The 27337-nt window shown below is 36.1% G+C and overlaps 1 protein-coding gene across 2 annotated transcripts in view; it reads right to left on the bottom strand.

Annotated features, from left to right (window-relative positions):
- LOC123533822 (uncharacterized) overlaps positions 1-27337 on the bottom strand; it is a 78540-nt gene that overhangs the window by 46686 nt on the left and 4517 nt on the right. For both annotated transcript variants that reach the window (XM_045315723.2, XM_045315724.2), the window contains exons 2-5: positions 20542-20681; positions 17230-17384; positions 9421-9457; positions 18-204 (exon numbers count right to left, since the gene is read on the bottom strand). In XM_045315723.2, the coding sequence (XP_045171658.2) occupies positions 18-204; positions 9421-9457; positions 17230-17384; positions 20542-20653 (491 nt within the window). In that variant the 5' untranslated portion in view covers positions 20654-20681. The remainder of the gene's footprint in view (positions 1-17; positions 205-9420; positions 9458-17229; positions 17385-20541; positions 20682-27337) is intronic.

Below are 27337 nucleotides of genomic sequence, written 5' to 3'. Positions count from 1 at the left end.
ATATAAATTGACTTTACCTCAATGCTCTAATGCATGTCTGTTTATATTCTTCTTTCTCTGTGTCCTTCAGAAGCTTGACAATCTTCTCAATCACTGAGGAGCAACACACAAGCTCCCAGCTACCGGGATCTAGCAGAAGGTTAGAAAGACATCTGCAAGCACGGTTCTGTAAGCTCTCCTGTTCTATCTCTTCAAATAATTCCACTGTAAAACACAGAAGCAAGTATGTCATCAAGTTAGGACTAGTTCTTTGTAAACTAGACAGTTGTTTTGGAAACAAGAGCTGTCGGAGGACATCAACGCTCGACTATTCAACAGCCTTGTCAATTGAATGAATACAAAAGTTGAAAAAGGGGCATAATTTTGTAAAATGCAAAGTAGAGGTATTGAACCTCTGTACTGCATGTCATATCATGACAGTGAACAAGTGTGTGAAGTTTCAATCCTTTCCAGTTTGTGGATACTGAGATTCTAGCTTACATACAAAAACTTAACAAAAAACTGCTAAGTCAAAGGGGCATAATTTTGTAAAAATGCCAAGTAGAGTTATGGGACCTTCACAGTGCATGTTAGATCATGACAGTGAACAAGTGTGTGAAGTTTCAATCCATTCCAATAAGTGGATACTGAGATATCAGATTACATACAAAAATTTAACCAAAAACTGCTAAGTCGAAAAAGGGGCATAATTTTGAAAAAAAGAGAGTAGAGTTATGGGACTTGCTTAGTGCATGTCAGATCATGATAGTGAACAAGTATGTGAAGTTTCAATCCATTCCCATTAGTAAGTACTGAGATACCAGCTTACATACAAAACCTTAACCAAAAATTTCTAAGTCGAAAAAGGGGCATAATTTTGTAAAAAAGCAAAATAGAGTTACGGAACCTGTGCAATGTAGATCAGTTCATCATAGTGAATAAGTGTGTGAAGTTTCAATCCATTCCCACAAGTGGTTACTGAGTTACCAGCTTACATACAAAACCTTAACAAAAAATTTCTAAGTCGAAAAAGGGGCATAATTTTGTAAAAAAGCAAAATAGAGTTATGGAACCTGTGCAATGTAAGTCAGTTTGTCACAGTGAATAAGTGTGTGAAGTTTCAATCCATTCCCACAAGTGGTTACTGAGATACCAGCTTACATACAAAACCTTAACCAAAATCGGGACGCGGACGCGGATGCGGACGCCGACGCCGACGCATGGGCGAGTGCAATAGCTCACTATTCTATGAATAGTCGAGCTAAAAAAGGTCTCCCCATGCAAGCTGTCTTTGATAAAAACAGTTATTATAATTAAAAAGAAATTATCAAACGCAAAATCTCCACCAAAAATCAGCGCCCCAATTTGAACAAATTTGCAGAGGATCTTATAACAATGCTAAGGAACAAGTCTGATGAAGATATGAGAGACATTTACATCGCAAGACATTTAACCCAGATGGAAATGACAACGATGTGTTATTGTGGCCGGAAGGCTTCAAAATCAAGATCAAGATCAAGAGAAGTTGTTTAAAGTTAAAGCGCTTCCACCCCCACCCACCATGAACAAAATTGGAAGAGGACCTTATAATGATGCTGCAAACAAAGTTTGATGAAGATCCATCACAAGGTTCAAGCAAAATCATTTGAACAAAGTTAAAAAAAGTCCATACAAGAATGCCACAGACATAGTTTGCTGAACATTCATGAGACATTGCTTAATTTTTTCTATCTTTAAAGTTTGCAGCCCTGAAAAAGGTTACAATAAAACCATTTGAACATATCAGACAGTGGACCACAAAAGGATGCCATGGGCCAATTTGATGATGATCAATCAAGTGGTTCATGAGAAGTCATTTAAAGGTTTTTCAAATTTAACCTGTGATATACCCTTTAAGAGGCAAAGTGGAACCATTTGAACTCAAGTAAAAACCTAAAAAAGACGCTACAGACGAAGTTTTCTTGCATACCAGACGGGGATTTCCGGTATTTTTATATTTTTACCGGTGCTTGAAAAATCCATCTTACACTCCGGGGTGTAAGATGACTCTCGTGCTGTAAATGACGTATTAAGAACTACATATATGTAGAAGATTTATGTAGTAATTTATATTTTATTTAAAAAAACGGAATAAAAATTCAATACCTTGACAGTTCCTATTGGTTCCTGATAGTATATTTCTCGATTCAAATCACGTTATTTTATCAACAAGAGGGTCATGATGACCCTGGATTGCTCACCTGAGTAATATGAGCTATATGTTTCAAATGTCAAACTGATGATTTTTAGAAAATTTTTGGAAGATTTTCCGATGTACAATCAAGTAACCCCTGGGGCGGGGCCAATTTTACCCCGGGGGTCATGATTTCAACAAAGTTTGTAGAAGTCTACAGGGCAATGTTACATATCAAATATCTAAGATCTAGGCCTTCTGGTTTATTTTTAGCAAATTTATGAATATTTCCCTATGTACAATCAAGTAACCCCTGGGGCTGGGTCAATTTGACCCGGGGGGGGTCAAGATTTGAATAAATTTTGTAGAGGTCTACTAGGCAATGCTACATGTGAAATATGCAAGCTCTAGGCTTTCTGGTTTATTTTTTAGAAAATTTTGAAGATTTTTCTATGTACAATCAAGTAACCCCATGGGGCGGGGTTAATTTAACCCCAGGGGTCATGATTTGAACAAATTTTGTAGAAGTCTACTAGGCAATGCTACATGTCAAATAGGGCTGGGTACCGCCTTGAAAAAAATAACGCGGTATACCACGTTTTTTCCCTAATTACCGCGGTATATACCACGGTATACCACCATATTTATCGTAAGCTATGGTAGTGGTCATAAAAATATTGAAAAACTCACAGAAATACTTCATTTATTATGAGCAACAACGAAGACTAGTTACTTGACTAGAATTAAAGAAAAAAAAATACACTGGAATATTAACTTGACTAATGACTAGTTAGATTAATGACCCTTAATATTTTTTACCAGCGTGTATTCGTCGGAAGACGCCATATTGTCTCTAGGGAAGCACTGGGTCACATATCGATAGGTCGCGCTTGTTTGAAGTTCGATTCGTGCACCCGTTTGATAAACCAGTAACGTTTATGAAGGCTTCATAAGATCGTTTTCAAACAAAAAATAATAAATTTCGACTGAACATTTTCCATACTATTTATTTCTTTTTTAATACGTGCAAATACATACTGGGATATTTTAAACTATCATCATTTAAACAAGAAGTCGGGACTCGCCGAATTTAAGCCTAAAAAAATGTTGTGGTTCGGGTCATCCGACCCTACCTAGCAAAAGGCTCCGACCTTGCTGTATTTTTCGACGCCAGACATCGCGAAATTCATCGGTCCGACGGACAAGACCGGAAGATTTTGGCGCGGACCGCAGTTTTACAAGTCGAGGCTGGTACGACCGTCCGGCATACTCGGCCGATCGGGCGAGTGGTTTTTACGTCGTAACTTACCAAATTCAGAAATTACATCCAAAAAATTAACCTGGATTTCGTGGAATTTACTCGCGAATCGTAAAGATATCAATATGGTCATGCCGGTAATTTTCCATTCCACGAGCACCTGCGACCTATCGTAATATCTCATTTACATCGCCGTTACTTTTGTTTTAAATATCGACACGTACACGAAAAACGCGCGAAGTGCATTCATTCTTTAATATAATCGCTTCAAATTTTCATCACCGCTTGAGAAGTAATACAGTTTGAATTCTATAACGATTTTAATAAGATATCGACAGAAATGTAGGCAAAATTCTATAAAAACCATCGAATTTTCATATAATTATTTGTAAAATTTCAAACAGCGCGATCTTAATTATTTCTTTATTTCTAAAAGTAAATGAATAATACATACTATGGTCATACAATTCAGACTTTTGACCAGAAAGTACAAAAAAAACAGAATTAAAAAATCTTAAATAATGAAAAAGCGGCAGCAATTTAAATACATGGAGTAAAACGATCTTTGGCTAGCAGATTTCCGTAAGAATAGGTTACGTGACCTCGTGGACGTAGATAGAAATGTGGTTTTAAAATAAAGCAGTATGATGTTGTAGTTTTTAATAAGAATTAAATGAATCTTTGTACACTTATTTTTTGACACCACACTATGTAAGATATTCTTCTCACAATAATGTAAATTCCTTGAGGGCAAAATAGTCACAGAGGTAGGATATCTACTATTATCTTTTGACACATTTACCTGTCAGTTAATACGGGATATTGCACATTTGCTTTCAAAAAAAAAAATAAAGAAGGAACTTTTTTTTATTGATTTCTTCTCAGCAATTTAAAGAACCGAGGCGGTACGATCAGACAGTGATGTGTCACATGGCGCGAAAACATGACGTAATGTCATGACAATCTCGGGCAACTATACCACTTTGATCTCCACTTCAGATGCAATGATTCCGACACACTTCTTTTGGCTCTTTGAGGGGGTTTTAATTGATGATGAGAAAACAAGGCCAATTACTTAGTTTATCCACAGAATAATTACCGATAATTGTTAATGTTTTTTTTTTTCGCTTTAAACACAGGTGGGTTGAATGATGAATATTGTTTCCATATTTTTGGGACACTTTTCAAAATAATTATTTTTCGGGATTTTTTAATCCAAAGCAATGTAGAATAGACTGGATACAAGAACAAGAGCTGTCGGAGGACAGCAACGCTCGACTATTCAACAGCCTTGTCAATTGAATGAATACAATGAATGCATGTCATATCATGACAGTGAACAAGTGTGTGAAGTTTCAATCCTTTCCAATTTGTGGATACTGAGATACCAGCTTACATACAAAAACTTAACAAAAAACTGCTAAGTCAAAGGGGCATAATTTTGTAAAAATGCCAAGTAGAGTTATGGGACCTTCACAGTGCATGTTAGATCATGACAGTGAACAAGTGTGTGAAGTTTCAATCCATTCCAATTAGTGGATATTGAGATATCAGATTACATACAAAAAATTAACCAAAAACTGCTAAGTCGAAAAAGGGGCATAATTTTGAAAAAAAAAGAGAGTAGAGTTATGGGACTTGCTTAGTGCATGTCAGATCATGATAGTGAACAAGTATGTGAAGTTTCAATCCATTCCCATTAGTAAGTACTGAGATACCAGCTTACATACAAAACCTTAACCAAAAATTTCTAAGTCGAAAAAGGGGCATAATTTTGTAAAAAAGCAAAATAGAGTTATGGAACCTGTGCAATGTAGATCAGTTCATCACAGTGAATAAGTGTGTGAAGTTTCAATCCATTCCCACAAGTGGTTACTGAGTTACCAGCTTACATACAAAACCTTAACCAAAAATTTCTAAGTCGAAAAAGGGGCATAATTTTGTAAAAAAGCAAAATAGAGTTATGGAACCTGTGCAATGTAAGTCAGTTTGTCACAGTGAATAAGTGTGTGAAGTTTCAATCCATTCCCACAAGTGGTTACTGAGATACCAGCTTACATACAAAACCTTAACCAAAATCGGGACGCGGACGCGGACGCAGATGCCGACGCCGACGCCGACGCCGACGCATGGGCGAGTGCAATAGCTCACTATTCTATGAATAGTCGAGCTAAGTTACCAGCTTACATACAAAACCTTAACCAAAAATTTCTAAGTCGAAAAAGGGGCATAATTTTGTAAAAAAGCAAAATAGAGTTATGGAACCTGTGCAATGTAAGTCAGTTTGTCACAGTGAATAAGTGTGTGAAGTTTCAATCCATTTCCACAAGTGGTTACTGAGATACCAGCTTACATACAAAACCTTAACCAAAATCGGGACGCGGACGCGGACGCCGACGCCGACGCCGACGCATGGGCGAGTGCAATAGCTCACTATTCTATGAATAGTCGAGCTAAAAATCTATCAACAGCTGCATACTGATAATAGGAATCAAGATTCCTGTTTATTTCATATTTAATGTTCGGTCCGGCAAATTTTTGTAGTTCGGTCCGGCATGTCTACGAACACAGGTTTGTTTCAAGTGGGTGGGGTAAACATTTTTTGACGGATAGCTTTGTTTGCAATTGATTTTTATTCAATGTCCGATGTTTATACATGGAGTTATTAATTTTGTCAAAGGTAAGTGTATTTTTTTATAATATGCAACACTATCGCACAGGAGTGTCAGTGTTTCATTTAAACTAATGACTAATGAAGAAGACACAACAACATTTAAAGCAAATATACATTGTAAACCTTAGGATTTAAGTTGAAACTGAGTAAAAACTACAAGATATAATGGTTTTCAAAAATGAATCACTTTACCTAAAAAAATAATTCAAAAATTTAAAAAAAAATTAAAAACCGTCCTACCCTACCTAGCAATTTTGGCAATGTTACCAGAACCACAACATTCTTTTAGGCCTTATCAGACTCGAAGTAAAAACAAGTGCGCCCATGACGTCATCCATCTATACGGAATAATCTGGAGGTTTTCGAAGGTTTTGATTGGGGATCACGCGGTCGATCATACATGTTCAATTGCACCATTGAGTGGTTATTTTTGGAAACTAATAATAGTAGCATGGGAATTCCAGAGAAATAAATCGGAAAATCATGCATGGTGTCAAATGCTGTTACGGAAGGCTACATAGACAATGTAAATTAAAAATAAACAGAGGTAGGGATAATGTTGATAAATTAAAATACCGGTATTCCCCGATGGTACCGCGGTATCGTACCACGGGAAGATGGTACCACGGTTACCGGTATACCGGTAATACCGCGCACCTCTAATGTCAAATATCTAAGATCTAGGCCTTCTGGTTTATTTTTAGAAATTTTTTGAAGATTTTCCTATGTAAAATCAAGTGACCTCTGGGGCGGGGTCAGTTTTTACCCCGGGGGTCATGATTTAAACAAATTTGGAGAGGTCCACTAGACAATGCTACACGTGAAATATCTAAGCTCTAGACCTTCTGATTTATTTTTAGAAAATTTTTGAAGATTTTCCTATGTAAAATCAAGTGACCCCTGGGGCGGGGTCAATTTTGACCATGGGGGTCATGATTTGAACAAATTTTGTAGAGGTCCACTAGGCAATGCTACATGTGAAATATCTAAGCTCTAGGCCTTCTGGTTTATTTTTAGAAATTTTTTGAAGATTTCCCTATGTAAAATCAAGTGACCCCTGGGGCGGGGTCAATTTTGACCCTGGGGGTCATTATTTGAACAAATTTTGTAGAGGTCCACTAGGCAATGCTACATGTGAAATATCTAAGCTCTAGGCCTTCTGGTTTATTTTTAGAAAAATTTTGAAGATTTTCCTATGTAAAATCAAGTGACCCCATGGGGCGGGGTCAATTTTGACCCCTGGGGTCATGATTTGAACACATTTTGTAGAAGGTCCACTAGGCAATGCTACATGTCAAATATCTAAGCTCTAGGCCTTCTGGTTTATTTTTAGAAAAAATTTTCTATGTACAATCAAGTAACCCCATGGGGCGGGCTCAATTTGACCCCGAGGGTCATGATTTGAATAAATTTTTTAGAAGTCTACTAGGCAATGCTACATGTCAAATATCTAAGATCTAGGCCTTCTGGTTTATTTTTAGAAAATTTTTGAAGATTTTCCTATGTAAAATCAAGTGACCCCTGGGGCGGGGTCAATTTGACCCCGGGAGTCATGATTTGAACAAATTTTGTAGAAGTCTACTAGGTGATGCTACATGTGAAATATCTAAGCTCTAGGCCTTCTGGTTTATTTTTAGAAAAATTTTGAAGGTTTTCCTATGTAAAATCAAGTGACCCCTGAGGCGGGGTCAATTTTGACCCCGGGGGTCATGATTTGAACAAATTTTGTAGAGGTCCACTAGGCAATGCTACATGTGAAATATCTAAGCTCTAGGGCTTCTGGTTTTTGAGAAGAAGATTTTTTAAGATTTTCCTATGTAAAATCAAGTGACCCCTTGGGCAGGGTCAATTTTGACCCCGGGGTCATGATTTGAACAAATTTTGTAGAGGTCCATTAGGCAATGCTTCACACCAAATATCTAAGCTCTAGGCTTCTGGTATTTTGAGAAGAAGATTTTTAAAGTTTTTCCTTTTGGTTGCCATGGCAACCAGAGTTTTGCATGAAATTCAATTCTTTGAACAATTTTTGTAGAGCTTCAACCAAGGAACATTCCTGTGAAGTTTGGATGAAATTGGCCTAGCCGTTTATGAGGAGATGTCCTTTAAAGTAAAACTTTATGCACAACGGACGCCGGACAGAGAGTGATCAGAAAAGCTCACCCTGAGCCTTTGGCTCTGGTGAGCTAAAAATTCATAACGTTACGCTGCAACTGATAAAACAAAACCGGAACTAAACATTGTTATTTGTTTTGAAACGTCACGACATCTTTCCTGTTTACGGGCGTTGGTTTCCCGCGCTTTGTTTAAATACACTGCTATAAGAAATAGTTCTAAAATGAAAGCCGTTCAACTGATTTTATTTTTATTATTATTTCTTGAAATCGGTATGCAAGAAAAAGATTCTGTCACTGGTTGTAGGTGCAGATGGAAACATCCGGCTCTCGGGTAACTGTTTAGGCGGTAACTCGGCAGGGAGCCTCGTTACCGCCTAAACAGTTAACCTCGAGGTCGGATATTCCCATCTGCACCTACAACCAGCGAAAGAATCTTATATGGTGACACTCCTTCAAGTGATTCATAAGTTGTTTAAAGGTTTTGCTCTTGTTGCCAAGCCAAGCAAAACCATCTGAATAAGGTTGAAAAATGTTCTTACAAGGAAACTATTAAGTCTGGTAAAAATCCTCATGTGATTCATGAAAAGAAGTCATTTAAAAGTTGTTTTTTTCTATTTTTCCTTTTGCAGCCTAAAAGGAACCAAGTCAAACCATTTGAACAGCTTTGAGAGATGTCCGTGTAAGTATGCTTCTCAGCAAACTTGGACCAAAGTTTGTCTTGATGTTGGTATTAATTGATGCTTGTTGTGAGAAATCCTTCCAGTAGTACAAAAGCTACAGTGCACAATCTGACCTTTAGCTTTATATTGGACTTACTGCCCTTAATCATGCATTCCTCATATTGTCTTGATGAGATTGACAATCATTGCTAGTTTTATGAAAATCCTTCTAGTGGTTTTACCGAGATGAAGCACACATAAAGATATCTGACCTTTGACCTTTAAGACATATTATGACCTTGATCCAAGTAACATGGCTCATAGATAATTCTTGTCATATGAAGAAAAACATTCTTTTTTTTTTTCAAATTGAACATTTACAAGTATTTACTTGAAAATGCACTAAATGGTTCCTGAAATATGTCTTCAACCAAGGGACAGATAGACACTGACCAATAGTCAGATGTGACTCCAGTATAGCTCCCATATACTTCATGTTTTGAGGTATAATCTTAAATAACAATTTAGTTCAAAACAAGTAAATTTTTGAATATTACACTCACCAAGAATAGTTACACCTGTTCTTTTATCTTTTAATACCTGAAAAATTAGTAAGTGTATTCAATACAGGTTTCTTCTCAAAGAAATTAAAATTCAGCTCTAAATTTGATGTACCTGGATATTACTATGAAGCCCTACATCTCGCAAAAATTAATCTTCGCATAAATGTTCACCTTTAGTATAATTCTAATTCAAGCAGGATACCATTTTTACAATGAGCCATGAGAAAACCAACATAGTGCTTTGCGACCAGCATGGTGACAGTATCAATTTTTCAAAAGGGACCTGGCAAAAAAAAAACAGATTAGCAATATGTATCTGCAAATTATCTTAGTTAACCAACTACATGTACTAAAAGAAAGTTCTCTTGTATTTTTCATTAATAGCTCTTTGTTAATTAATACATACCCTTGTTGTCAAAATTTGGTTTAAATAGTGTCAAATACTACCTGTGGAATACTAGCCCATGATAAATACTACCTGTGAATACTAGCCATTGTCAAATACTACTTTGGAAATACAAGCAATGTCAAATACTACTTTGGAAAAACTAGTCAATGTCAAAATTTAATACTACCTGAGGAATATTAGCCAAAGTCAAATACTACCTTGGGAATACTAGCAATGTCAAATACTACCTTGGGAATATTTGCCAATGTCAAATACTACCTTGGGAATATTTGCCAATGTCAAATACTACCTTGGGAATACTAGCCAATGTCAAATACTACCTTGGAAATATTAGCCAAAGTCAAATACTACCCTGGGAATACTAGCAATGTCAAATACTACCATGGGAATGCTAGCCAAAGTCAAATACTACCTTGGGAATACTAGCCAATGTCAAATACTACCTTGGAAATATTAGCCAAAGTCAAATACTACCTTGGGAATACTAGCAATGTCAAATACTACCTTGGGAATACTAGCCATTGTCAAATACTACCTTGGAAATACTAGCAATGTCAAATACTACCTTGGGAATACTAGCCATTGTCAAATACTATCTTTGGAATACTAGCCAATGTCAAATACTGTGAAATTATTAATATTTGTGGGGAACTAATTTCCGTGGATTTCATGGTTAAGTGAAATCCACGAATTCATATCCCCTAGAAATTGCCGTGTCGACCAAAACCACGAAATTTAATGCCCACGAAATCAAATGATTTAGAGTACTACATTGGGAATACTAGCCAATGTCAAATACTACATTGGGAATACTAGGCAATGTCAAATACTACATTGAGAATACTAGCCAATGTCAAATACTACCTGCAGAACACTAGCCAATGTCAAACTAGAGCTATCACTAAAGGTGATGAATGTACCCCCCGCATGCATTGACACAGTACATTGCAATTTGACGCACACAAGATTGCATAATTATGTGGACTGTATGTATATAGACTGTATGTATAGTAACAAAAAACAAAGTTCCATAACTATGCAGAATATTTATCTAAAAGAATGTAACATGTACCATGTACAACTAGGGTTGGTACTGATCACTTGTGTAAAGTTTCATTAAATTGTGTGTAAGGGTTTGGTAGATTAGGTACGCACAAGATTGCATATGCAGACTGTATGTACATAGTATGTTAACAAGAAACAAAGTCCCATAACTCTGCAATTTTTGTCGCTGAAAGAACCTAACATGCCCCATGCACAACTACTGTTGTTACTGATCACTTGTGTGAAGTTTCATTAAATTGTGTCAAGGGGATGAGGAGAGATGGTGCGCACAAGATTGTGCCTATGTATATAGTATAGTAACAAATATAGTATAGTAACAAATCGAGTATAGTAACAAAAAAACAAAGTCCCATAACTCTGCAAATTTTTTTTCTGAAAGAACCTAACATGCCCCATGCACAACTACTGTTGTTACTGATCACTTGTGTGAAGTTTCATTAAATTGTGTCAAGGGGATAAGGAGAGATGGTGCGCACAAGATTGTGTCTATGTATATAGTATAGTAACAAAAAAACAAAGTCCCATAACTCTGCAAATTTTTTTTCTAAAAGAACCTAACATGCCCCATGCACAACTACTGTTGGTACTGATCACTTGTGTGAAGTTTCATTAAATTGTGTCAAGGGGATGTGGAGAGATGGTGTGCACAAGATTGTGTCTATGTACCGTATTTTCCCGTATTAAGGCCCCCCTCTAATTAACGCCCCCACCTGTTTTGGAGGGAAAAAAAAGTCAACAAGAACGAAAAAAAATTCACCTACCTCATTTTTATAAGTCAACATAATAAGTAATTTACAGTATGTATCCAATGTATAAAGAATTCAACACACTTTTAAACAGTCCATGTACCGTAAATCCAAAACGTTTATACTAAGTACGGTACGTATCCAATCATCAAATAGAAAACTAAATGGTAAATCCATTTTTGATTTGTTTTTGCACCACCCGCGCACAAGCTTCCTGTCGACTTTAAACAAATTTGCTGCAAAGTGTTAACCTTTTCTTCGGCAGTTTTAATAACTTTTAATTTAAAAGCTGGCACATAAGCAGCGTGTCAAACAACTGACATTGCTACCCGTATGTACTAAGGAAAATGTTATAGGAGTACACAGCTGTTTGGGTATGATGACGTAATGTGTTACTGTAATGTCGCGAGCGTGTCACGGAATACATGAGGTACTGTATTTACATGCATAATTTTAAGACACACTGCATTAAATTGGATGCCAAATAATTACGTTTTGGGGGAATTAAACAACACAGAAACACTTTACAGTTAGTTGGAACGATGTTTTTAAGTTTTGTAAAAATTTTCATTTTTTATTTTTTTACCTCAAATGAACGCCCCCTCTTTGGAAAATGTAACGCCCCCGGGGGCGTTTATTCGGGATAATACGGTATATAGTATAGTAACAAAAAAACAAAGTACCATAACTCTGCAAATTTTTTTTCTAAAAGAACCTAACATGCCCTATGCACAACTACTGTTGATACTGATCACTTGTGTGAAGTTTCATTAAATTCTGTCAAGGGGATAAGGAGAGATGGTGCGCACACGATTGCGTCTAAGGACAGATGGCCAGACGGACAGACAGACAACACGAAACCAATATATCCCCCATTTACAACTTTGTTGTCGGGGGGTACAATAATACCTGAGGAATACTAGCCAATGTCACATACTACATTGAGAATACTAGCCAATGTCAAATACTACCTGCAGAATTCTAGCCAATGTCAAATACTACCTGCAGAATATTAGCCAATATCAAATACTACCTGCAGAATACTAGCCAATGTCAAATACTACCTGCAGAATAATAGCCAATGTCAAATACTACATTGAGAATACTAGCCAATGTCAAATACTACCTTCAGAACACTAGCCAATGTCAAATACTACCTGCAGAATACTAGCCAATGTCAAACATTACCTGCAGAATACTAGCCAATGTCAAATACCACATTGAGAATACTAGCCAATGTCAAATACTACCTGCAGAATACTACCCAATGTCAAATACTACATTGGGAATACTAGGCAATGTCAAATACTACATTCAGAATAATACCCAATGTCAAATACTACATTCAGAATAATACCCAATGTCAAATACTACCTTGGAAATACTAGGCAATGTCAAATACTACATTGAGAATACTATCCAATGTCAAATACTACCTGTGGAATACTAGCCAATGTCAAATAATACCTAAGAAATACTAGCTGATGTCAAATACTACATTGGGAATACTAGCCAATGTCAAATAATACCTGAGGAATACTATCCAATGTCACATACTACATTGAGAATACTAGCCAATGTCAAATACTACATTGAGAATACTACCCAATGTCAAATACTACCTGTGGAATACTAGCCAATGTCAAATACTACCTGCAGAATACTACCCAATGTCAAATACTACATTGGGAATACTAGCCAATGTCAAATACTACATTCAGAATAATACCCAATGTCAAATACTACATTGGAAATGCTAGCCAATGTCAAATACTACACTGAGAATACTATCCAATGTCAAATACTACCTGTGGAATACTAGCCAATGTCAAATAATACCTAAGAAATACTAGCCAATGTCAAATACTACATTAGGAATATTAGCCAATGTCAAATACTACATTGGGAATACTAGCCAATGTCAAATACTACATTGAGAATATTAGCCAATGTCAAATACTACCTGTGGAATACTAGCCAATGTCAAATACAACATGTGGAATACTAGCCAATGTCAAATACTACATTGAGAATACTAACCAATGTCAAATACTACCTGTGGAATAATAGCCATTGTGAAATAATACCTGTGAAATGTCAAATACTACATTGGGAATACTAGCCAATGTCAAATACTACACTGAGAATACTAGCTAATGTCAAATACTACCTGTGGAATACTAGCCAATGTCAAATACTACCTGTGAAATACTAGCCAATGTCAAATATTACCTTAGGAATACTAGCCAATGTCAAAAACTACATGTGGTATACTAGCAAATGTCAAATACTGTGGTATATTAGCCAATGTCAAATACTAAATATATTGGATTTTTTTTCAGATACCTGAAAGAGTATCAGAATAAAACTTACTTTTCCATTTGGAAGTATGACTACTTGTTCACTAGAAAAAGCACAGCAGTAGTTACTATGTTTTCTCTATTACCCTGCCACCCAATCTAATCAACATGTGTAAACAGTGCACTGTTGATTCTGACAGTAGTTATTACATGATTCCTTTAATAAACCACCAGTACTTATGACCACTCTATATTCAACACATGTTTACCAAGCTAATAAATCAATACAAGAGAGTCATGATGACCCTGGATCACTCACCTGAGTAATATGAGCTACATGTTTCAAATGTCAAACTGATGCTAAAATATTAGGAAAGTAGGTCAGTAGGTCACATTAATGGTCACTGAAAATCAGGTTTAAGATTGGTGTGCAAAACTGTACATGTCATCCAAATTTCAAGGCTGTATTTTAAAAAAACAAGAAAGTAGGTCAGTAGGTCAAGGTCACAGTCAGGTGACCCCTAATTACTAAGGGTCATCAGGTAATTATAATTAAACAGTGTATGAAATATGATCAAATAATTTTCGAAGTATTTTTTCCTATGTAACTCATATAACAAGTGACCCCCAGGGCAGGGCCTATTTTCCCCCCTGGGGCATAATTTGAACAATCTTGTTAGAGATCCACTAGGCAATGCTACATACCAAATATCAAAGACCTATGCCTTGAACTTTCAGACAAGAAAAAAAAAATCCTATATAAGTCTATGTAAAACTTGGGACCCCCAGGGCAGGGCCTCTTTTCACCCCAGAGACATAATTCGAACAATCTTAGTAGAGGACCACAAGGCAATGCTACATACCAAATATCATAGACCTAGGTCTTGTAATTTCAGACAAGAAGACTTTCAAAGTTTTTTCCTCTATAAGTCTATGTAAAACTTTGGACCCCCTTGGGTGGAGCCTCATTTCAACTCAGGGTCATAATTTGAATAATCTTGGTAGAGGACTACTAGACAATGCAACATACTAAATATCAAAAGCCTTTGCCTTGCAGTTTCAGAAGATATTTAAAGATTTTTTCATATGCATGTCTATGTAAAACTTGGGACCCCTCGGGTGGGGCCTCTTTTCACCCCAGGGTAATAACTTGAAAGATCTTGGTAGAGGATCACAAGGCAATGCTACATACCAAATCTCAAAGGCCTAGGTCTTGTGGTTTCAGACAAAAAGATTTTTAAAGTTTTTCCCCATATAAGTCTATGTAAAACTTGAGACCCCGGGCCGGGGCCTCTTCATCCCAGAGTCATAATTTGAATAATCTTCATTGAGGATCATTAAATGGTCACATGCTAAACCTTGAGGCTCTAATCCTTGCAATTTCAGACAAAAAGATTTTTAAAGTTTTTCCCCATATAAGTCTATGTAAAACTTGAGACCCCGGGCCGGGGCCTCTCCATCCCAGAGTCATAATTTGAATTATCTTCATTGAGGATCATTAAATGGTCACATGCTAAACCTTGAGGCTCTAATCCTTGCAATTTCGGACAAGAAGATTTTTAAAGTTTTTCCTTTCAGTTGTCATGGCAACCAGAGTTCTGTGTGGAATTCAATTCTTGGAAGGGGACCATCCAAGAAACATCCAGGCCAAGTTTCATCAATTTCCACCATATGGTTTCAGAAGAGATGTTGTTTAAGGAAAGTGTGGACGGGCAACGGATGGATGGACGCTGGATGGTGAGCGATCACAATAGCTCACCCCAAGCACTTTGTGCTCAGGTGAGTTAACAAGAGCTGTCTGATGACAGCGCGCTCGACTATTCGAAGAATTGATTGAAGAATGGGGTCAAAATATTTCCACGGATATTCAGACAAAAGAAATAAATAGATTAGACAAACAATGTTCCTGTATTACTTTGATTTCGATAAGTCTTGCACTAAATGGCAATATATGAGGCAATTTCAAAGTCCAAAAAGGGCCATAATTCAGTCAAAATAGTTATATACTCTTGCCTACAGATGGAAATCATAATGATTAACAAGTGTTCAAAGTTTAAAAGCCATACGTCAAATAGTTTTGACAAAACATGGACTTGAATGAAAACAGAACCAATTTCAAAGTCCAAAAAGGGCCATAATTCAGCCAAAACAGATGACAGAGTTATTTTCTCTTTCCTACAGATAGAGAGTATTATACTAAACAAGTGATTAAAGTTTCAAAGCCATATGTCAAACACTTTACAAAAAATATGAACTGGTACGAAAAACTTAACCAAGATTTCTAAGTCAAAAGGGGCCATAATTCAGCTTAAATCCTTGATGGAGTTATGTACTCTTGCCTATAACTGGACATGGTGATGATAAACAGGTGTTGAAAGTTTCAAAGCTTTATCTCAAAAGACTTTGTCAAAATATGAACTGGTACGAAATGCTTAACCAAGATTTCTAAGTCGAAAGGGGCCATAATTCAGCCATAATCCCTGATGGAGTTATGTACACTTGCCTATAACTGGCCATGGTGATGGTAAACAAGTGTTGAAAGTTTCAAAGCTTTATCTTAAAAGACTTTGTCAAAATATGAACTGGTACGAAAAACTTAACCATGATTTCTAAGTCAAAAGAGGCCATAATTCAGCCATAATCCTTGATAGAGTTATGTGCTCTTGCCTATAACTGGCCATGATGATGGTAAACAAGTGTTGAAAGTTTCAAAGCTTTATCATAAAAGACTTTGTCAAAATATGAACTGGTACGAAAAACTTAACCATGATTTCTAAGTCAAAAGGGGCCATAATTCAGCCAAAATCCTTGATGGAGTTATGTACTCTTGCCTATAACTGGCCATGGTGATGGTAAACAAGTGTTGAAAGTTACAAAGCTTTATCTTAAAAGATTTTGTCAAAATATGAACTGGTACGAAAAACTTAACCATGATTTCTAAGTCAAAAGGGGCCATAATTCAGCCATTATCCTTGATGGAGTTATGTGCTCTTGCCTATAACTGGCCATGATGACGGTAAACAAGTGTTGAAAGTTTCAAAGCTTTATCTCAAAAGACTTTGTCAAAATGTGGACTGGTACGAAAAACTTAACCAAGGTGTGACGCCGACGCCGTGGTGAGTAGGATAGCTCTACTTATTCTTCGAATAGTCGAGCTAAAAACTGAAAAATGATTTGTAATGTCATTTAATAAATCACATATTGAATGGCTTGCTAGTCAATAGTCAAAACTATTGACTGCTGGTCCTTCAAGCTATCCAATAAGTGTACAATATAAGATATATAATACCTGTTTTCTAGTGACTTCCTCCATACACATGTTACCCAGAATGCTCAATGATATATCAATGACCTTTGACCTGTACTGCTCCTCCAGGCTGTCTCTTGACCTTATAAGATCCAACAGTCTCTGAACCAGTCTGGCACCAACAAGTGCTGCAACATCTAAGGTAAAAATAATATGCAGATCTTCAGAAAATGACAAACAATATCAAATATGTTGCTCATGTATTGTAACAGATCATCAGAAATTTTATTTCACCTACGCAGTATGGCATGTTGTTTTCTTTTTAAAACATAGATTAACTTTTTTAACCAGAACTACTGAAGAGCAATCAAAATCCCTATTGGAATTTCTTTATGTTGCTACAGCACCCGCAATTTTAAATGAAGAATATCCTTCAAATTTCTCCCACCTGCAAACCATGAATCATAACATACTATGCATATGAACGATAAACAATGATTTTATTCAAGAGCAAATCACTGTTTGAGATGTATTATTTCAATTCTAATATGTTATCATAGTATCCCCACGACTTACGTTTTCAACGGACATATGTTTTTGAACATGTCAGTATTTCCAGTTAATCTGCATATCCCACGCATGTCAAGTGGTGATCACATAGTATTTTGGTAAAATAAACAAAGTTCTATATGTGTCCTCATTCCATGACTTAATCGAATAAAAATGAAAAGTAAAATGCTAAATTAATATCAACATACCGTATTATTAATCTTTTATTTAATCCCAAAACTGGAACTTCAGTGACACTCTCTCATTTAATCACTTAGAAGCATGGAAATAGTTTAAATTTGAATAGGACTTACCAATAACTCATTGAAAATATATTAAATACCGTTTAATATGGTTAAAACGCTGATAAAATGCAAAACAATAACTGTTTCTTGTGACAGGTGATGATTTGTACTAAATTCAATGTACGGTATAGATTTTTAGCGTGACTGGTAGGAACCGTCGAATATGTAAGTCGTAAAGTGTGCGCAGGTGCTTTCAACTAACTTCTGTTTTTATCTAAATTGAACTTGCAAAAATCAGATTTCTGGAAAATAACCACACACAAAGTGAAGGTCTTGTATTGTTTTGTCACTTGCCAAGTAGACAATTTAATTATTCTCCTTTGAATATTCCTATTTTTGGCAATCATATGATTCCTTGCGTCGTCGAAAACCGATATCACGGGGTCCGGGGATATATTATCTACATTTTTGAAGATTTTAATTCATCAAATATTTGCCTATTTAGTGTGCTTTTCTTTTACAGGGTGTCACTGGCATTTGTAATAACTTTTACAGGGTGTCACTGGCATTTGTAATAACTTTTACAGGGTGTCACTGGCATTTGTAATAACTTTTACAGGGTGTCACTGGCATTTGTAATAACTTTTACATACAAAATGTTTGTATGTTGCATAATAACACAAAATTTCAGTCTTCTTTGTTCAACCTTTCGCCTGCTAGCGGTGAATATTTCTTCATCTGTGCAGGCTGATCATGGTCTGTACTGTTCGCTATTCAGTCAGTAAATTTTCAGTAAACACCCCTTCAAATAATGGTATTGCCAAAATTAAATGATGGACAAGTTCATTATAGAAATTTAACAGGGTAAAGGTTAAAAGGGAAATATTACCATTATTCAACATCATCAGTGTAATCAATAACAAAGTGGACAAGGCCTTCATAAAACAAAAATAAATAAAAAATTTGCAAATGCCAGTAAAAAATATTTAAAACAGGTGTTTCTATTCATTACAGGACAACTACATACTTTAAGCTACTTCAGCTTATATTTCCAGGTTACAACTGCTTAAAGATATAAATCACTCAAACTCTGGTATATTTTTAATGGGTGTAAAAGCTATAAGGAAGTGAACAAGAGCTGTCACAGGAGACAGCGCGCTGGACTACTTCGACGCTGGATAGTGAAACTGGGCACATCTGAGGAAGCTGGAGCCGCCACTGGAGTGTTTAATGACTCCAATGGTAGATGAATATTGCACAAAAGTAATAAGTGAGGTAAAGATAAAGTGTATCAAAACACTATATAAGTATAATTCTAAGTAGAAAGGGGGCATTATTCATAAAATACTGGTGCAAGAGTTATGCACCTTGTGTCAAATGATGTGGGTGATAATGTGGAACAACTACTTAACAACTACTTCAAGTTTGAATGAAGTCCACTTAGTAATAACTGAGATATAGTAAAAATGCATCAAAATGAAAGTCTAAGTAAAAGAGGGGCATAATTCATGAAAAATTAGTGTAAGAGTTATGCACCTTGTGTCATATGATGTGGGTGATAAGGTGGAAGAAGTATTTTAAGTTTGAATCAAATCCATTTAGGTGGACGGATAGCTCAGTGGTTTGCACACTGGCCTTCCAATCCTGAGGTCCGGGGTTCGATCCCTGGCAGTTACTCTGGAATTTTCAGAAACACTTTTCAGTGTTTCCCACCCAGCTAGAGGTGTACTGGTCAGGAACCCAGGCAATCCTTGCCTGTATCAGTGCTATACACTGGGTAGATTAAAGAACCAGGCTGTCTATTCGCAATGAGCTAGGCTAAGTTAGCCGGACAAGCCAGTATCTGATTTCTGATCTCTCTGTCGTGGGGGCTTTGTCTCACTCTGTCCCTCTGGTCAGATCGCTCTGTGTCTGCACTAGTAGAGGATGAATTATGCGCCCTGTGTGGCTGCATTTGAACTATGTAAAGCGCCTTTGAACATGAAATTGATCATGAAAAGGGCGCTATAAAAATCTGGTATAATAAATTAGTAATAATAAAACTTTAACCTGAAATTATAAGTAAAAGGGAGATAATTCATTAAATATTGGTACCAGAGTTATAAACCTTGTGTCATATGATGTGGGAGATGATGTGCAACAACTACTTTCAGTTTAATCAAATCCATTCAGTAATAACTAAGATAGTGTGAAAGTGCATCAAAACTTTAACCTGAAATTCTAAGTAAAAAGGGGGGATAATTCATGAAATATTGGTGAGAGAGTTATGGCCTTTGTGCAATATGATATGGGTGATGATAAAGAAAAACTATCTTAAGTTTGAAACCAATCCATCAAGTAATTACACAGATAAAGAGAAAGTGCATCAAAACTTTAATCAAGGTGCGGACACGGAGGGATGCCCACGCCGACACTGATGCCAGGTTGAGTAGGAGAGCTCTCCATACTTTGTATAGTCAAGCTAAAAAGTAGGCTGAAAATGATTGGGATGTTAAACAGAGATCCAATTTTGCATGGCCTGAAGAACATTCTTCAAAATATCATGAGGCTGAGTACTTACCTTTTGGTGTTTTCATGAATGTTTTTCTGATTTCCACCAGGGCATTATATACATGTTTAAGTCTTGAACTGTGTGCTTGTCGGACAAGGTCACTGCATTTCTTGCTTGCCATGACTCATACTACTTCCCTTATTTACAATCTGAAAAAGTTATATGATACTTCAACTTTTTTTCTGATGAGGCTCAAGATGCTTTATACATGCTAATATGAAGATACAGTAGATTCCATATATTTGAATAACCTATTTGTCAGGGCAAAATATTCAAATAACAGGAGTACTCAAACATCAGAATGCAAAATTTTCAACTTTTTTTTTGTACAGATCACACGTAATTGTAAACGTAGTCTTTCTATTATGCAAAAAATAAACGCAACAAGAGCTGTCCGTAAAAGAGCATGCTCCACTATTCGGCGATTTGATGGTAAAATGAATATATGTCTCAATAAGAGACCTCTACTTTAAAAAGAAGATACACCAAGGGGCATAATTCTGTCAAGAACACAATTTAGAGTTATTGGAATTGTTACCACATGCAGATGATGATGGTTAAGATATATTTTGAGTTTCAAGTCATTATCTTATATAGTATCAAAGTTATGTCCAGAAAACGAAGTTTGTTAAAAAATTTAAGTATGAAAGGGACATAATTTGGTCAAAAATACAAATCAGAGTTATGGGGACTGTCACTACACATGCAGATGATGATGGTTTTACTTTCAAGTCTTTATCTTATATTGCAATAAAGTTATATCCAGAAATCGAAGATTGCAAAAAAACTTTTAAGTACAAAAGGGGCATAATTTTGTCAAAAAAATACAATAAGAGTTATGGGGTTTGTAACCACACATGCAGATGATGATTAAAAAGAAATATTTTTAATTTCAAGTCATTATCTTTTAAAGTACTAAAGATAAAGCTTTCGAAAAAATTTAACATGAAAATAATTCCAAGTATAACAACTTTGTTGTGACCCTGACCTTGGGTATAATGGGCCCAGCCCCTGTATATACTTTATTTGTATGCTGAACAATATTTATGTGAACTTACAGTAAGATATAAGCAATAGTAACAAAGATATGACAGAAAAACAAAGGTTGCCGAAAAACTTTAACCTTAAAAATAACCTAAGTATAACACCTTGGCGACCTTGACCTTGGGTATAAAGGGCCCAGCCCCTGTTCATACTTTGTTTATATGCTGGACAATGTTTATGTAAAGTTACAGTAAGATATAAGCAAAAGTAACAAAGCCATGACAGAAAAACAAAGGTTGCCGAAAAACTTTAACCTTAAAAATAACCTAAGTATAACACCTCGGTGACCTTGACCTTGGGTATAAAGGGCCCAGCCCCTGTTCATACTTTGTATGTATGCTGGACAATGTTTATGTAAAGTTACAGTAAGATATAAGCAAAAGTAACAAAGCCATGACAGAAAAACAAAGGTTGCCGAAAAACTTTAACCTTAAAAATAACCTAAGTATAACACCTTGGTGACCTTGACCTTGAGTATAATGGGCTCAGCCCCTATACATACTTTGTTTGTATATTGGACAATGTTTATGTAAGGTTATAGTAAGATATAAGCAATAGTAACAAAGATATGACAGACAAGAGGGCCATGATGGCCCTGTATCGCTCACCCGAGTACCATTGCTCAAAATGATATGATCAAGTTTTGACATAGAGCACATAGGCATACACACATAATATCATCAGGATATAACATTTTCTTGTAACAGTCCCTTTTGACCTAGTCAGGGCCAATTTCCATACCAAGTTTGAGGGTCCTAGGCTCAAATACTGCATTTTTGTACTAACATGACTATTTCTTACCCTGGAAGACTTAAATAACATTTAAAACCAATCTCATTAGATGCTGCTGAGATATATTCGTTTACATAAAATAAAGGGAGGTAATTTGTCATAAATTCAGTCAAAAGTTATCTACCCTGATTGTCCGAGTCCATCTGATGGCACAAATGACATTTCAAATCGGTATCTTCATTGGTTACTGAGATACACTCATTTTAATTTGAAACAAAGGAAGGTAATTTGACATAAAATCAGTCCATAGCTATCTACCCTGATTGCCTCAGTCCAACAAAAGACAATAATGAAATTTCAAATGAGTTCTATAAATATTTACCAAGACAAATCCATTTTTATTAAAATCAGGGGATGTAATCATGCATTGGTATATGCATGTAGAAGATACAGAGTACAAGCCTATACAACAATATATTAGTAAAGTATTCATATCGATAAATGTTCAATCAAGAGTTATCTAATATGACTATTTCTTACCACGGAAGACATAAATAACGTTTCAAACCAATCTCATTAGAAGCTGCTGCTACTAAGGTGTATACATTTAGATAAAAAATAAAGGGAGGTAATTTGTCATAAATTCAGTCAATATGTATCTTCACTGATTGTCCAAGTCCATCTGTTGACATAAATGAAATTTCAGATCAGTATCTTTATTAGTTACGGAGATATACCCATTTTAATTTGAAATAAAGGGAGGTAATTTGACATAAAATCAGTCCATAGTTATCTTCCCTGATTGTCTCAGTCCAATTAATGACAATAATGAAATTTCAACTAAGTCCAGTAAGTATTTACTGATATAAATCCATTTTGATTACAATCAGGGGAGGTAATCAGATTATATAAAATAACTCTGGAACCTACAATTGGATCGGACAGATTCATCATGGAATCCAAGATTTATTGTTGTTGAAGATATTTTGGAAGTTTGTATCAAATCAAACCATAAATGAAGTCTCTATATGGCTGTAAAAGCCAAAATAGCAAATTTTGGACCTTTAAGGGGCCATAACTCTGGAACTCATGATAGAATCTGGCCAGTTTAAGAAAGGAACCAAGATCTTGTGGTGATACAAGTTGTGTGCAAGTTTGGTTAAAATCATATCATCAATGAAGCTGCTATTGTGCAGACAAGGTCAAAATAGCTCATTTTGGCCCTTTCAGGGGACATAACTCTGGAACCCATTAAGAGATCTGGCCAGTTCAAGAAAAGAACCGAGATCTTATGGTGATACAAGTTGTGTGCAAGTTTGGTTAAAATAAAATCATAAATGAAGCTGCTATTGTGCAGACAAGGTCAAAATAGCTAATTCTGGCCCTTTCAGGGACCATAACTCTGGAACCTATAAAAGAATCTGGCCAGTTCAAGAAAGGAACCAATATCTTATTATGATACAAGTTGTGTGCAAGTTTGGTAAAAATCAAATCAAAAATAAAGCTGCTATTGTGCAGACAATGTCAAAATAGCTAATTTTGGCCCTTTCAGGTGCCATAACTCTGGAACCCATTATGGGATCTGGCCGGTTCAAGAAAGGAACCGAGATCTTATGGTGATACCAGTTGTGTGCAAGTTTGGTTAAAATAAAATCATAAATGAAACCACTATCATGCAAACAAGAAATTGTTGACGCACGGACGCACAGACGACGGACAAAGAGTGATCACAAAAGCTCACCTTGTCACTACGTGACAGTTGAGCTAAAAAAAACACAAGAGGGCCATGATGGCCCTATATCACTCACCTGTTATCATTGCACTTGAGGACAAGAAGGTCCTCAGAAAAAATATCTAAGTCCAAAGGACAGTAACAACAAAGGGAAGAAATTTAACCAAAAAGAAAAAAATTCTTACACGGTACAGATATTTCAAAATACACCTAAATATTGCAGGTACCATCCATGTACCACAGAAAAGTGGTCTCAGTTTCTCCCTACGGTCAATAATAAAAAAGTTACTAAAAATAAGCTATTTATAGTAACGTAAAAGGGAAGTAATTAAAAAAAATTATTGTAAGTGAACAAAAGAAGGATCTGCCAAATAAATCTGTTGACACAAATAAAATTTCAGATCAGTATCGTCATTAGTTACGGAGATATACCCATTTTAATTTGAAAAAAAGGGAGGTAATTTGACATAAAATCAGTCCATAGTTATCTACCCTGATTGGCTCAGTCCAACTAATGACAATAATGAAATTTCAAATAAGTCCTATAAGTACTTACTGATATAAATCCATTTTGATTACAATCAGGGGAGGTAATCAGATATGAAATAACTCTGAACCTACGCTTAGATCTGATTTGTCATGGAATCCAAGAATTATTGTTGCTGAAGTTATATTGGAAATTTGTGTCAAATAAAACCATAAATGAAGTCTCTAAATGGCTGCAAAAGCCAAAATAGCCAATTTTTGGACTTTTAATGGGCCATAACTCTGGAACCCATGAAGAAATCTGGCCAGTTCAAGAAAGGAACTAAGATCTTGTGGTGATACAAGTTGTGTGCAAGTTTGGTTAAAATTGAATCATAAATGAAGCTGCTATTGTGCAGACAAGGTCAAAATAGCTAATTTTGGCCCTTTCAGGGGAGATAACTCTGAAACCCATTATGGGATCTAGCCGGTTCAGCTAAGGAATCAAGATCTTATGGTGACACAAGTTTTGTACAAGTTTGATTAAATTCAAATCATAAATGAAGCTGCTATTGTGCAGACAAGGTCAAAATAGCTAATTCTGGCCCTTTCAGGGGCCATAACTCTGGAACCCATAAAGGAATCTGGCCAGCTCAAGAAAGGAATCAAGATCTTATGGTGATACAAGTTGTGTGCCAGTTTGGTAAAAATCAAATCATAAATGAAGCTGCTATTGTGCAGAAAAGGTCAAAATAGCTAATTTTGGTCCTTTCAGGGGCCATAACTCTGGAACCCATAATGGGATCTGGCCAGTTCAAGAAAGGAACCAAGATCTTATGGTGATACAAGTTGTGTGCAAGTTTGGTTGAAATAAAATCATAAATGAAGCTGCTATTGTGCAGACAAGGTCAAAATAGCTAATTCTGGCCCTTTCAGGGGCCATAACTCTGGAACCCATAATGGGATCTGGCCAGTTCAAGAAAGGAACCGAGATCTTATGGTGATACAAGTTGTGTGCAAGTTTGGTTAAAATAAAATCATAAATGAAACCACTATCGTGCAGACAAGAAATTGTTGACGGACGCATGGACGGATGCACACACTGACGACGGACGAAGGGTGATCACAAAAGCTCACCTTGTCACTATGTGACAGGTGAGCTAAAAAGGTTGCAAAAAACTTTAACCTTAAAAATAACCTAAGTATAACACCTTGGTGACCTTGACCTTGGGTATAATGGGTTCAGCCCCTACGCATACTTTGTATACTGCACAATGTTTATGTGAACTTACAGTAAGATATAAGCAATAGTAACAAAGATATGACAGAATACAAAGGTTGCTGAAAAACCAAGAAAGGTCACGCCGACACCGACACCGTCGCCGACTCCAAAGAGAATAGCCCTACTATTCTCCGAATAGTGGAGCTAAAAATGATTTAACAGTTATTTTGGTACCATGTTTTATTTCAAATTTATTTTTGACTATATATAAACAAGAGGGCCAAGATGGCCCTAGGTCGCTCACTTGAGAAACATACCATAACAGTGTAAACATATTTGACCTAGTGATTTCATGGAAACAAATATTCTGACCAATTTTCATTAGGATTGGACCAAAAATGTGGTCTCTTAAGTGTAAACATGCATTTTCTTCAATTTGACCTAGTGACCTAGTTTTTGAGCCAAGATGACCTACATTCGAATTTGACCTAGATTTGATCAAGGCAATCATTCTGACTAAATTTCATCAACATCAACTGAAAAATACAGCCTCTATCGCATACAAAATATTTTTCTTTGATTTGTCCTAGCAACCTAGTTTTTGACCCCGGAAGACCCATATTCAAATTTGACCTTAATTTCATCAAGGCTATCATTCCGACCAAATTTCATGAAGATCAATTGAGAAATACAGTTTTTATTGCATACACAAGGTTTTTCTTTGATTTTACCTAGTGACCTAGTTTTTGACCACAGATGACCCATATTCTAGCTTGACATAGATTTCGTCAAGGCAATCATTCTGACTAAATTTTATGAATATCCAGTGTAAAATGCAGCCCCTACTGCGTACCCAAGATTTTTCTTAAATTTGAGCGGGTAACCTAGTTTTTGACCCTAGATGACCCATATTCAAACTCCACCTATATTTCATATAGACAAACATTCTGATTAAATTCATGAAGTTCCGATGTAAAATGTAGCCCCTATCGCATACACAAGGTTTTGCTTTTATTAAACATAGTGACCTAGTCTTTGACCCCAGATGACCCATATTCGAACTTGACCTAGATTTCATCAAGGTAATCATTCTGACCAAAATTCATGAAGATCAATTGAAAAGTACAGCCTCTATCGCATACACAAGGTTTTTCCTTGATTTGACCTAGTGACCTAGTTTTTGACCCCAGATAACCCATTTTTGAACTTGGCCTAGATTTCATCAAGGTAATCATTCTGACCAAAATTCATGAGGATCAATTGAAAAATACAGCCTCTATCGCATACACAAGGTTTTTCTTTGATTTGATCTAGTGACCTAGTTTTTGACCCCAGATGACCCATTTTTGAACTTGACCTAGATTTCATCAAGGTATCATTCTGACAAAATTTCATGAAGATCAGTTGACAAATACAGCCTCTATCGCATACCCAACTTCAGGTTTTTCTTTGATCTGACCTAGTGACCTACTTTTTGATCCCAGATAACCCATTTTCGAACTTGGCCTAGATTTCATCAAGGTAATCATTCTGACCAAAATTCATGAAGATCAGTTGAAAAATACAGCCTCTATCGCATACACAAGCCAAATGTTGATGGACGACAGACG

Source organism: Mercenaria mercenaria, chromosome 12 (genome assembly GCF_021730395.1).
Source record: "Mercenaria mercenaria strain notata chromosome 12, MADL_Memer_1, whole genome shotgun sequence".
Lineage (NCBI taxonomy): Eukaryota > Metazoa > Mollusca > Bivalvia > Venerida > Veneridae > Mercenaria > Mercenaria mercenaria.
The sequence above is the reverse complement of the archived record's forward strand: the minus strand, read 5'-3'. Positions and strand labels throughout refer to the sequence as shown.